Source organism: Capricornis sumatraensis, chromosome 19, assembly GCF_032405125.1.
Source record: "Capricornis sumatraensis isolate serow.1 chromosome 19, serow.2, whole genome shotgun sequence".
Taxonomy (NCBI): Eukaryota; Metazoa; Chordata; class Mammalia; order Artiodactyla; family Bovidae; genus Capricornis; species Capricornis sumatraensis.
Genome location: NC_091087.1, coordinates 74016788 through 74029756, shown reverse-complemented (window position 1 = coordinate 74029756; position 12969 = coordinate 74016788). Strand labels below are relative to the sequence as shown.

General features: G+C 47.0%; 1 protein-coding gene across 1 annotated transcript in view; it reads right to left on the bottom strand.

The window, feature by feature from the left end:
• TECPR2 (tectonin beta-propeller repeat containing 2) overlaps positions 1 to 12969 on the bottom strand; it is an 84295-nt gene that overhangs the window by 16587 nt on the left and 54739 nt on the right. The window contains exon 16 of the mRNA XM_068991315.1: positions 5871 to 6019. Within this exon, the coding sequence (XP_068847416.1) occupies positions 5871 to 6019 (149 nt within the window). The remainder of the gene's footprint in view (positions 1 to 5870; positions 6020 to 12969) is intronic.

The window sequence follows — 12969 nt, the reverse complement described above, 5'->3', positions numbered from 1 at the left end:
GTGGAGCTGCATCCAGGGATGCCCACGTGCCCTGGCTGGTAGTAGAGAGGGTGAGGACCGCTTTCCCCGTGAGGTCCCAGCCGGGCAGGATCCCCGGTCACTAATGCCTCTCTGAAGCAAGCCTTACTGCCTGGAGCTGTGAACTTCTCTGAGACCTGGTTGTGTAAAGTAGCATCAACTTAAGTCCCCACCGGCACCACCTGTGAGCGTGCCACTCTCATGGGATTACCTGTTACCACGCTTGTATGTTTGTTTTTTTTAGTTGTTGTTCATTTAGCTAAAAATACCTACAGTAGTTGAATTTAAAATAAGTTTTCACCACTTGCCAGTCACATGAGTCTTGATTTTGCTGGTCTCTCTCTTTTCCAGACAAAGCTGTAATCCACGCCAAGTAAACGACCCCGGAGACCGGCTGGAGCCACCCACCTTGGGAGGCCTGGACACCGGGCATGTCAAGGAGGAGCAGGGACTGTCCAGAGGTGAGGCAGGGAGCACAGGAGGGCAGGGAAGCCCTTCTGAAGGCAGCAGTGGGCAGCGCAGGCGGGGGGCTCACGGTGCCCACAGTGCTGTGAAGTCACGCCATCAGCTGTGCTGCTTTAGAGGCACCGCTAGTACGGACAGAAAACGCTCCCACCAAAGCAGCAAGCTCCAAAGAAACGATGCTAAACACAACTATAAATATTTTTTCCAAATCCTTCCAAATGTTAGCAAGTCTGCAAACTGAGTCATTTGTTTTGAGTACTTGGTTAAAACTTCACCCCAGAGCTACTGCAGGAGGGAGGTGCTCCCAGAGGAGAGCGCAGGACGCAGAGACGGGGAAACTGCCGCTGGTCCCGGAGGCCCCTGTGGCCTCGCCGCTCTGTGGCCTCCACAGACTAGCTGCACACACATCCTACCTGGAGACCAGGACGCTCATGCCCAGCAGTAAATAAAACAGAGCAGAAAGAGGTCGATTATGACCAAAACACGGAAACACTATCCACATGCTATTACCTGCATTCAACCAAACCATCCCGACTTTCTAAACCATTTCACAAGGCCTCGTACCATCCCCACTCTGCCACTGGACTAGTCTTCTCAGGAACTTCTGCAACTCAAAGGTTAATCTGAAATTCAATTTAAAGGCAGGCTTTGTCCTAAAGGCCCGCCTGGGGGGCCGCCGGCCGAGCCTGTGGCACGCGGCCTGGGCCTGGCGCTCCACTGTGCCTCCTAAAGTCAGTAGGCGGCCCAGGCCTTGTTCCTCAGCAGAGTGTGGAAGAGCGCAGCAAAAGGCCTGGGCAAGCGTAAAGCCTGGTTTTCCCCACAGGGACCAGTTCTGTAGCTACAAGCTCAACGTGCACCTCTGCAGCACACGGGAAGCTACTGAATAAGAGAATGTGGTCCATTCAACAGAAGTGCCTGAAACAGTTAATGTTGAACAGCCCACTGAGCAGTCACTACTTTACTCAGAGCACAGCTTTGAGGCCCTTTCATTTGAATTTGTTCTATTTTGGCATTTTCTTGGGCGAAGCTCTGATCAACCCACAGTCAACAGTTAGTTATAGTTAAAGTGAAAGTCGCTCAGTTGTGTCTGACTCTTTGCGACCCCATGGACTATACAGTTCACGGAATTCTCTGGGCCAGAACACTGCAGTGGGTAGCCTTTTCTTTCTCCAGGGGATTTTCCCAACCCAGAGATCGAACCCAGGTCTCCCACGTTGCAGGCAGATTCTTTACCAACTGAGCCAAAAGGAAAGCCCAAGAATAGTGGAGTGGGTAGCCTATCCCTTCTCCAGCAGATTGTCCCAACCCAGGTATCGAACCGGGATCTCCTGCGTTGCAGGCAGATTCTTTACCCACTAAGCTACCACGGAAGCCCACAGTCAATATAGCACTCCAAGTAAAGCTTACATCCCCCAATTTTAGCTTTGCTCCCTAGAGGTTCTTCCAGAATCTAGATGCTGAAAGAAGAGGAGCTTATGGTTTCATGTCATTCTCGATGACACCAAAAGTATGAGCAACTGAAGGAAAATGGAGGTAAGATGGCCTTCATCAAAATTAAACAATTCTGTGTGCCTTAAAAGACACCATAAAGAAAGTGAAGCAACAACCTCGGGAGTGGGAGAAAACCTTTGTAAATCATAATTCTCATAAGGGTCTGGGACACGACTGAGCAAGTGGGTATGCACGCGTGAGACGCACACATCCAGAATATATGAAAAAGCCTTACAGCTCAGCAGTAAAAAGACAAATAACCCAATTAAAACATGAGCAAAGTACCTGAATATGTTAGTTCCCCAAATAAGATACATAAATGATGAATAAGCACACAAGATGCTCATGGCCCTTCAGGAAACACAAATCAAAACCGCGAGGACATGGGACTGCAGTGGCCAGCACAGTGGCCGCGGTCAACACTGCACCGCAGGCCCGTAAGGCCGAGAGGCCCGAAGCCCGCAGCGCAAGAGAGGACTGCGCCGAGAGGGCGGACCTGAAGCCGGCAGCGCAAGAGAAGACTGCATTGTGACAGGCGCACTAGACTTGCTGCGCGATCACTTTGCAATATATGCATGACTATCAAATCATACACTACCTGTGAAACTAATACAATGCTACACATCAGTTACATCTAAATTAAAAAAAAACTCAATTGAATTATAACAAAAACTGCCAATCTGAATCAGATCAGCTTTCCTTTCTGTATCAGTTCAGTTCAGTTGCTCAGTCGCGTTCGACTCTTTGCGACCCCATGAATCGCAGCTCATCAGGCCTCCTTGTCCATCACCAACTCCCGGAGTTCACTCGGACTCACGTCCATCGAGTCCGTGATGCCATCCAGCCATCTCATCCTCTGTCGTCCCCTTCTCCTCCTGCCCCCAATCCCTCCCAGCATCAGTCTTTTCCAATGAGTCAACTCTTCTCATGAGGTGGCCAAGTACTGGAGTTTCAGCTTTAGCATCATTCCCTCCAAAGAAATCCCAGGGCTGATCTCCTTCAGAATGGACTGGGTGGATCTCCTTGCAGTCCAAGGGACTCTCGAGAGTCTTCTCCAACACCACAGTTCAAACGCATCAATTCTTTGGCACTCAGCCTTCTTCACAGTCCAACTCTCACATCCATACATGACTACTGGAAAAACCATAGCCTTGACTAGACGGACCTTAGTCGGTAAAGTAACATCTCTGCTTTTGAATATTGTATCTAGGTTGGTCATAACTTTCCTTCTAAGGAGTAAGCATCTTTTAATTTCATGGCTGGAGTCACCATCTGCAGCGATTTTGGAGCCCAAAAAAATAAAGTCTGACATGTTTCCACTGTTTCCCCATCTATTTCCCATGAAGTAATGGGACCAGATGCCATGATCTTCATTTTCTGAATGTTGAGCTTTAAGCCAACTTTTTCACTCTTATAGGACTGTTTTAATACAAATCAGAACATTCAGTAACCGCCATAATATAAAAATTAGCTTTTCCTGTTTCAATGAACTTTTTACCCTGTTTTTTAAAGAAAACCACCATGAAATATTGTTTTACACCCACTAAGACAGGCTTTTTAAACTGGGCCAAAAAAAAGTTTTTCATTAAGGGTATAGAGAAATCAGAACCCTCATACATTGCTGGTAGAATGTAAAATGGTACAGCCAGTGTGGAAAACAGTCTGGCAGTTCCTGAGAAAATTAAACATACAATCACCATATGACCCCACAATTCCACGTAAAGTTACAGACCCAACAGAACTGAAAACACAAGTCCGTATAATTTTCTACAAGAATGTTCACAGCAGCATTATCCATAGCAGCCAGAAAGTAGGAACAACTCAAACATCCATCAGCTGACGAATGGGTAAACAAAACATGGCAAATCCACACAATGGAATCCTGAGTGAAAGTCGCTCAGTTGTGTCCGACATGAACTCTACAGTCCATGGAATGCTCCAGGCCGGAATACTGGAGTGGGTAGCCTTTCCCTTCTCCAGGGGATCTTCCCAACCCAGGGACTGAACCCAGGTCTCCCTCTCTGCAGGCGGTTTCTTTACCAGCTGAGCCACCAGGAAGCCCTGGTAGAAAGGAATGGAATGGAATACTATTCAGTCATTAAAGGAATGAAGTACTGACTCGTGCTATAGTGTGGATGAACCCTGAAAAGATGGCACTAAGGGAAAGATGGCAGATAAAAACGCCACCAATGACAAGATCCCATTTACATGAAATAGGAAAATCCAGGCCAGGCAAGTGCATAGAAACGCAAAGGAGACGGGTGGCAGCCCAGGCTGTGGGGTGACGGTTCTGAGAGGAAAGGGGAGTGGTTACTGGTGGGCCAGGGCTTTCTTTCCAGGTGAGAAAGTTCTAGATTGGAGAGCAGGGATGGTTGCAGAGCTTTGCAAATATACTAAAAAGCACTGAGTTGTATACCACAAAGGGTGAATTATAACCTTTAAGATAAAGCTGGTAAGGCGGCAATGACTACCAAAGGAGTCAGACAACAAGAGGGAGCCGGCTAGTCTAAGGAGAGTTTGAGAACAGCAGAGAAACCCTCGCCACCCATCAGCAGAGCGCCACATGGCCGGCCGGCCACACCTCCTCCCCTGTGCTGTGTGGACTGCATAGGGCAGCTGTCAGCCAGCTCTGTGTGCAGAGGAACGTGGGGCTGGTGTGCACACAGCACCTTCAAACTCAGACACGATTCCACTCACTCTTGCCATGACCCTGTGAGAGGAAGATCCGTGTGGAGCCTCCCTGTGGCCGTGGCCACTGGCCTGGAAGAACTCGGCATGGGCCTCTGACTGCAGAGGCTCCCAGCACACGTCCCAGGCCTCCTGGGCAGGACAGGCGGTCCTCAGCCGTGCACCCTGACCTCTGTTGCCGCATCCCTAGGGGTTAAAGGTGCCCAAATGCAGACGGCCAGCAGCACTGGCTCCCGCCCGGCACTGGACTCCTCACCTCTGTTGATGTGTCTGTTCAGCCAGCCACTCCCACTGCCCCTATGCGTGAGGCTTCAGTTTTTTTTCCCAACAAAGTCACAAACGGGGACTAGAAAGCACTGGAGTAAATAACTCATTAAAGCACAACCTTCCGTGCAAAAGTTTTAATAGAAGTACACTTAGCATAGTCACCAGGGCCACTAGCTATTTAAGGGTAACTAAAGAGTGTACGAAAATCAGACTTCAGCTTTTGAGTTGAGTGGCAGAACAGTCAAACGAGAAACATTTAGGATACATGGTAAACTAAAATATGGCAGGCGCTGGGGAAGGGATGGGATGCATAAGAAAACTATTTTCTGGGGACTCCCCTGGGCGTCCAGTGGTTAAGAATCCCCCTTGCAAAGCAGGGGACGTGTGTTCAATCCGTGGTTGGGGAACTAAGATCCCACATGCCTCAGAGCAACTAAGTATGTGCACCACAACTAGAGAGTATGCGCCACAGAGACAGACCTCACATGATGCACAACTTAAAACCTGATGCAGCAAATAAAATATTTTTAAAAAGGAAAAATAATTTCTTCAACAAAATAGAAAAGGTACTCACAAAATAATAATAGGCTCTCTCATCACAAGATCTTTATGGGACTTTTACTCTCTTCCCTTTGGATATTAGTTGCTTAAAAAAAAAATGCTCATTTTTAAAAGGAAACAAAACATTTTTGAGAAAGAAAAAGCAGCCCTGGCTCAGATAATCATGAACCTGTTCAGCTCTAAACTCCACAAATACCAGACTCCGAGTTGGAACGGCAGGGGACGAGCGTGTGCAGACCCCGGGCACACTCAGCCCCCGGAGCCCGGATACGTGCCTCCGCCCTGTTTGCTGGTAGGCCCTCGCTGGCAGGTGTGGCCTCTCCCCAGCTCAACACCTCACCGGCCAACTGGGGAGCTGGGATCAGGCAACCTCTGCTTACCTGGACAGGCGGCTCAATCGCTATCCAGGCCGGAAGCATCAGACTGGGGTTCAGCGGCTGGGTGCCAACGCGAAAGTAAACGCCACCCCTGGAGTCGCAGGCCCAGACGTGCTGGTTTCCACAGGCCAGGCTTGTCAGTTTCACAGCTCCTATGAACACAGAGAAGGCACACGTGCTAGCCACTTTCGTGTGATGACTCGCGGCTCACGTAAGCTATGAACTTTGATTTTGTTCCTCAAAGAAATGACACTGCGTGTGCAGCTGAACTCTATGGCTAGAGAATATTATCGCGCACGAGAGTCACCAAGGCCTCCGGGTGCCCAGCCACCCGCCTGGTGCCACACTGCAGCCCTGCCACGCCAGGGACAGAAGAGTCAAGACGCCATCAGCACACGCCCTGAGCCACCAAACACGGGTTAATACTTCAGCACGGGCCTCACAATGAGCTTCATCACATACACAATCGTTAGCAGCAAATTCTGGGTCTGGGGTGAGAGAATTCATTCTTTGAGTAATCTTGATCCTAATCAGAATTCAGTCCAGTTCAGTCGCTCAGTCGTGTCTGACTCTTTGTGACCCCATGGACTGCAGCACACCAGGCTTCCCTGTCCATCACCAACACCCAGAGTTCACTCAAACTCATGTCCATCGAGTTGGTGATGCCATCCAACCATCTCATCCTCTGTTGTCCCCTTCTCCTCCTGCCCTCAATCTCTCCCAGCATCAGGGTCTTTTCAAATGAGTTAGTTCTTTGCATCAGGTGGCCTAAGTACTAGGAGTTTCAGCTTCAGCATTAATCCTTCCAATTACGATTGACTAATGAAGCCTCCTGGAATCTTCATTTTCCTTTTTACATTTCTCCTTGTTTATTAAACTAATTTTAAGAGGAAAAGAAATGGGAGGAGCCTTTAAAGAGAAATTATATTTGATTAAGAGTTTATCTGGGAGAAAGAGCAACAGCCAACAGTCACTGAACCTCGTAACAACCATACCCGGTTATTATTGCCCCAGCTCACACATGAGGCCGTCAGGACATGGACATGAAGAGATCTGCCCAAGATCCCAGACAGAAGGTGGCTAAGCCAGGAGGCAAAGGTGCACTGGGGTCTGAACCCAGGCCAGGCCAACTCCTCCCTGTCGGCTGCTCTGACCTTGGGCTCCACACATGCTGAGTGCACAGATCTTACAAGGTCAGCCTCATCACTGCTGACAAGTGAATGTACCCAAGTAACCCGTGTCTTACCCCGTCACGGAACATTTTCATCCCCCAGAAAGTTCCTTCAGGCCTCTTCTGGCCAACACCCTCTGCCCTGAGGCAGCCACTGTTGTCAGTCTGGTCTAGATGTCCAGGGGAACAGGATCAAGGCCCGCACTCCCCCTGGCCCAGCTTCCTGCACTCAGTGTAATGTTCTGGATGGGACACTCAGCCATTCACCCCTCCTCACTGCTAAGTAATAGTCCGTGCATGTAACAGCCACAGTTAGTGTCTCCTACTGGCAGACACTTCGGTCACTTCCACACTGTGCTACTAGGAGCAAAGCTGCTATCGTCATTCCTGGAGAAGACTTTTTGGTGAACATGTGTTGTTTTTCCTGAATGACACCTAGGAGTGGGACTCTGGGCTATGACGTTTATATGTTTAACTTCCAAAGAGGCTGCCAGTGCCCCATCTTACACACCCACCTGCAGCCCACACCTCACCAGCAACCACTTTGGGTACCTTTCCATGTCGGCCATCCTAGTAGAAGTAAAGTGGCGTCTTGTCATCGTTTTAATTTGCATGTTCCTGATAACAAGTGATGCTGAGAACCTTTTAATGTGCTTATGGGGGGCACTTCCTCTGTGAAGTATCCATCAAGCCTTTTGCCCGTTTTCCAGGCTGAACGGTTTGGCTTCTGGTGCCTAAGTCAGAGGATGCGTCACTCTGACCGTAAAGCAGGAAGAAGGTGGTGCAGCTAGGCTCTCTGGCAGGGGGCTCTCGGCCACCCCACACAGTTGTCACCTGTGTCAGAGGACAGCCCATGTCATCACCAGATAGTACAGGCACGGATCCTGCAATGGGAAAATCTCACCACATGCACTGAGCTTAAAAATATTAGTCTATTACTACTGGAAAAATTTCCTAAAGATGATGATTTCTCTACACCAAAATGAACTGTATTTTAAAAATCTTTTACAGAGTTAAAATAGACATTCCATGGCTCCAACATTACATAGTAAAAGATCTGTAGCAATCCAGATAAAGTATTTCCAGCAGTAAATTACAGAAATAGCTGAGAAACAAATTCTCACTTTAAAATGTTAATTTAAAATGATTCTATGTTGGGATCGTCAACCTGCCCTACTAGGAACTGCTCCTGTGAAGAAAGGTCCATGGTGACAGAAGCACCCTGGGTCAGCACCTCAAAGTGAACAGCGAGCTCCACCCCTAGTGAGACACAGAGTTCACATGACAAGGTCAGCGTCTTCCAGAACAAGTGTAAAAGCCTGTGTATAAATGAACTTATTTTGAACGGGAGAGACAGGTCAAAAGAGAAAACATTTAGTCGAGGGCCTTTCTGTGTGTCCTACCTCCCAGAGGGTCTCCCCGGCTGCCGGGACACAGTTCTATTGGGTGCAGACAGGTGGCGCCAAACACAGCTCCCCAGCACCCAGGGCTTGTCACAGCCCCTGGAGTTAAGAGCCCCGCCCCCCACAGGTTCTGGACAATGGGCTGTGAGCGGAAGTAGTCCGTCACTCCTGAGCTGAAGCATAAATGAGCTGGCGAGAGGGCCTTCCCTTCAGTGGTCCCTGCTGCGGTGGCCACAGTGCACAGCAGGGGCACAGTCAGTCACCACCCGCGAGACGACGGGGCGAGACCCAGCCTCGTGGGAGCAGAGAGCAGCAGGCATGTGTTAAGTCGCGGGTATCCGGGGCTTGTTGACTACACTAGTCCAGCTAACACAGACACACTGTAATTTTCCTGTCTCGCTTTTCGCTTCCATGTAAAAAAAAAGTTTTAATTACTTTATTCAACAGATCAGACATTTTCCCTTTAAGACTACTTTTTAAACATATATTTTAGAAGAAAAGGTGGCATTTCTTTGGTTTTCACTATTTATAAAATTGCTTTTCTGCATAAATTACAGTATAGTCCTATTTGTTACCTAAAGGCATGAACTGACGCTGAATATGTCTCCATTAAACGCTGTGACCAGATGAATCCAATTACAGATTGCGTTAGTTCGCTAAACATTCTAGTGCCTGACACAGGCATATTTACGTGGACTGGGACATGAAATGTTATGAGCATCTTAAATATCTGCTAAACGATGCAACTTTTTTCTAAAAACTAGGCTTGTCATAAATCATAATATTTCATGTTCAGTCTCTGTAACTGAGCTCAACAGCTAAACATTTAGCTGAAGAAGTCTCTCAGTCTAAGAAACCCAAACTGAAACCACAATGAGGCACCCCCTCACAGCAGTCAGAATGGCTGTCACTAACAAGTCTGCAAAAAGTAAACACTTAAACATTGGAGATGGGTGTGCAGAAAGGGGCCCTCCTGCACTGTCGGTGGGAACGTCAGCTGGTGCAGCCACTGTGGAGAACAGTATGGAGGTTCCTTAAAAACTAAAAATAGAGGTAACATGATCTAGCGATCCCACTCCTGGGGATGTATCTGGACAAAACTATAATTCCAACAGATACAGGCACCTGTATCTTCACAGCAGCACTATTCGTAATAGCCAAGACATGGAAGCAACCTAAATGTCCATCGATGATGAATGGATAAAGATCTGGGATAATGCCAGTAAGGCCACTTGCAGCAACATGGATGCAACTAGAAATTATTATATTAAATGAAGTCAGAAAGAGAAAGACAAATATAATTTTTGTCTATATATATAATTTATACATGTAATAATTATATACTATAATAATTTCACTTATACATGGAATCTAAAACTTGACACAAATTAACTTATCTATGAAACAGAAACAGAATCAGGGACATAGAGAACTGACTGGTGGTTGCCAAGGGGTTGGGGTTAAGGGAGGGATGGATTCAGAGGTTAGGGTTAGTAGATGCTACGCTATTACATGTAGAATAATAACAAGGTTCTACTATATAGCACAGGGCACAACAGTCAATATTCTATGATGGAATTTTCTAATATTCATAGAATATTCAACATTCTATGATGGATAAACCATGATGGAAAATAATATATATATGTGTGTATGTATGTATAACCAAATCACTTTGCTGTATAGCAATAATTAATGCAACACTGTAATATGGGAATAGAATCTAAAAAAGGGTGGACAGATGTATGCCTGATTTACTTTGCTATAGTTGTTTGCTAGACTGACTTTGCTAAATTTGTTAGTAGCAACTAACACAACACTGTGGATAAACTATACTCCAATAAAAACTAATTGAAAACCTCACAACACTGTAAATCAACTATACCTGAATTTAAAAAGAGAAAAATAATTCTCTTAATCGAATCCCAAAGTAGCGATTTAGTAATGTGTACAAGGACAGAAAAGAGGGATGCTATATCTTGAAAAAGAAAGACAGAAAAGACAGAAAGCATGTTCATGATTTGATACTTTGCTAAAGTCATTCTGAAAACTGAAATACCTGCTTACACTGTAAGAGGCGGTGACATTCCAGACTTTAAATGACCTGGTGCTGCCCACGGTCAAGGCCGCCATGAGGTAGCCTGGATCACACTGCTAGCGCTGGGAAGATGGGTTTCTGTTTTTTTGTTTTCAGGGTCAGAACATCCGTAAAGAGGCCAGGACTGAAAGGGAATCAGGTAATAAAGCACATCTCTGAACAGCTCTGATAAGCCAGCATCTCCTACCTCACGCCCCAGGCAAGCGGACAATAATGTGGAGCTGGACTAATGAATTACGGTGAAGACATCTTGTACCTGTTACTAGTTTTATTTGTGATGATCAGGAACAAGGAATCAAAACCCATGTTCCAGCATTACTTAGAAATGGAGTTGCAAAGTGATGACAACTTGCCTGACAGTCTAATTTCTGCTGTGGGTGGATATGGCCATGCGCGGGGCCCTCCACCTCCAATGGAAGCTCCTCGAAGGTCTGAAAGAAGTGAGTGCTGGGGCAGCGTGGGAACAGGGTGCTGATTGAGGAAGGCAAGAGCAGGGTGGACGCTCTAGACCACAGGGAGAAAGGGGAGCCTGGCACGGTAACAGCAATGGCCAGCACTGGGGACCCCACTGCACCAGGCCCTCAAAAGGCAGCCGGAGCTGGCCAGGCCGCCAGGGTGCGGGTGTCACCCCAAGACTGAAACTTGACTCCAGGGCCTGTGGAGCCATTTAAGGTCAAGCACGGGTGGTGTCCTGAGCCGAGTTTTAGGAGGAGAGCTCAGGCACCTGTGGCGGGAGTGGGGCACCCCGGAGCCGAGGGGCGGTGATGGCCATGCAGGAGTGTGTGCAGGAGTGTGTGCGGGAGGGGCAGAGCTCTGGCCCTGGCAGTGGTGGAGGGAAGCAGAGGATAAGACAGCCCAGGAGACCTTCTGGTGAAGACGGAGAGATACACTGTCGACCACACTGACCAGCAGAGAAACAGAAACAGCCAGAGAAGTTAATGGAACAGAGAAGTGAAGTCAGGAAAGAGAGTACATTTTGGACCATCGACAAAATGAAAAGGCAACAACATCCTGGAGTGTGAAGTCAAGCAGGCTTCAGGAAGCATTACTATGACCAAAGGGCTTCCCAGGTAGAGCTAGTGGTAAAGAACCCACTTGCCAACGCTGGAGGCCTGAGAGACGTGGGTTCAATTCCTGGCTCGGGACTATCCCTTAGAGAAGGGCATGGCAAGAATACCCACTCCAGTATTCTTGCTTGGAGAATCCCATGGACAGAGGAGCCTGGTGGGCTACATATTATAGAGTCACAAAGGGTCGGAAACGACTGAAGTGGCTTAGCACACATACGTGTGTGCACTATGAACAAAGCTGGTGGAGGTGATAGAATTCGAGTTGAACTATTTAAAATCCTAAAAAAGGATGCTGTTAAAAGTGCTGCACTCAATATGTCAGCAAATCTGAAAAACTCAACAGTGGCCACAGGACTGGAAAAGGTCAGTTGCCATTCCAATTCCAAAGAAGAGCAATGCCAAAGGATGTTCAAACTATCATACAATTGCACTCATATCACACACTACCAAGGTTATGCTCAAAATCCTTCAAGTTAGGCTTCAGTGATATGTGAACTGAGAACTTCCAGATGTACAAGCTGTGTTTAGAAAAGGGGAACCAGAGATCAAATTGTCAGCACCCACTGGATCATGGAGAAAGCAAGGGAATTCCAGAAAAACATCTACTTCTGCTTCATTGACTACACTAAAGCCTTTGACTGTGTGGATCACAACAAACTGTGGAAAATTCTTAGAGATGGGAATACCAGACCACCTTACCTGCTTCTTGAGAAACCTGTATGCAAGACAAGAAGCAATGGTTAGAACAGGACATGGAATGATGGACTGGTGCAAAATAGGAAAAGGAATACGTCAAGGCTGTATATTTTCACCCTGCTTATTTAACTTATACACAGAGTATATCATGAGAAACGCTGGGCTGGATGAAGCACAAGCTGGAATCAAGATTGCCAGGAGAAACATCAATAACCTCAGATATGCAGAATGACACCACCCTTATGGTAGAAAGTGAAGAGGAACTAAAGAGCCTCCTGATAAAGGTACAAGAGGAGAGCGAAAAAGCTGGCTTAAAACCCAATATTCAAAAAACTAAGATCATGGCAGCTGGTCCCATCACTTCATGGCAAATAGATGGGGAAACAATGGAAACAGTGACAAACTTTATTTTGAGGGGTTCCAATATCTGCAGATGATGACTGCAACCATGAAATTAAAAGACACTTGCTCCTTGGAAGAAAAGCTATGACCAACCTAGACAGCATATTAAAAAGCAGAGACATTACTTTGCCAACAAAGGTCTGTCTAGCCAAAGCTATGGTTTTTATAGTAGTCATGTATGGATATGAGAGTTGGACTATAAAGAAAGCCAAGCACCAAAGAACTGATGCTTTTGAACTGTGGTGTTGGAGAAGACGCTTGA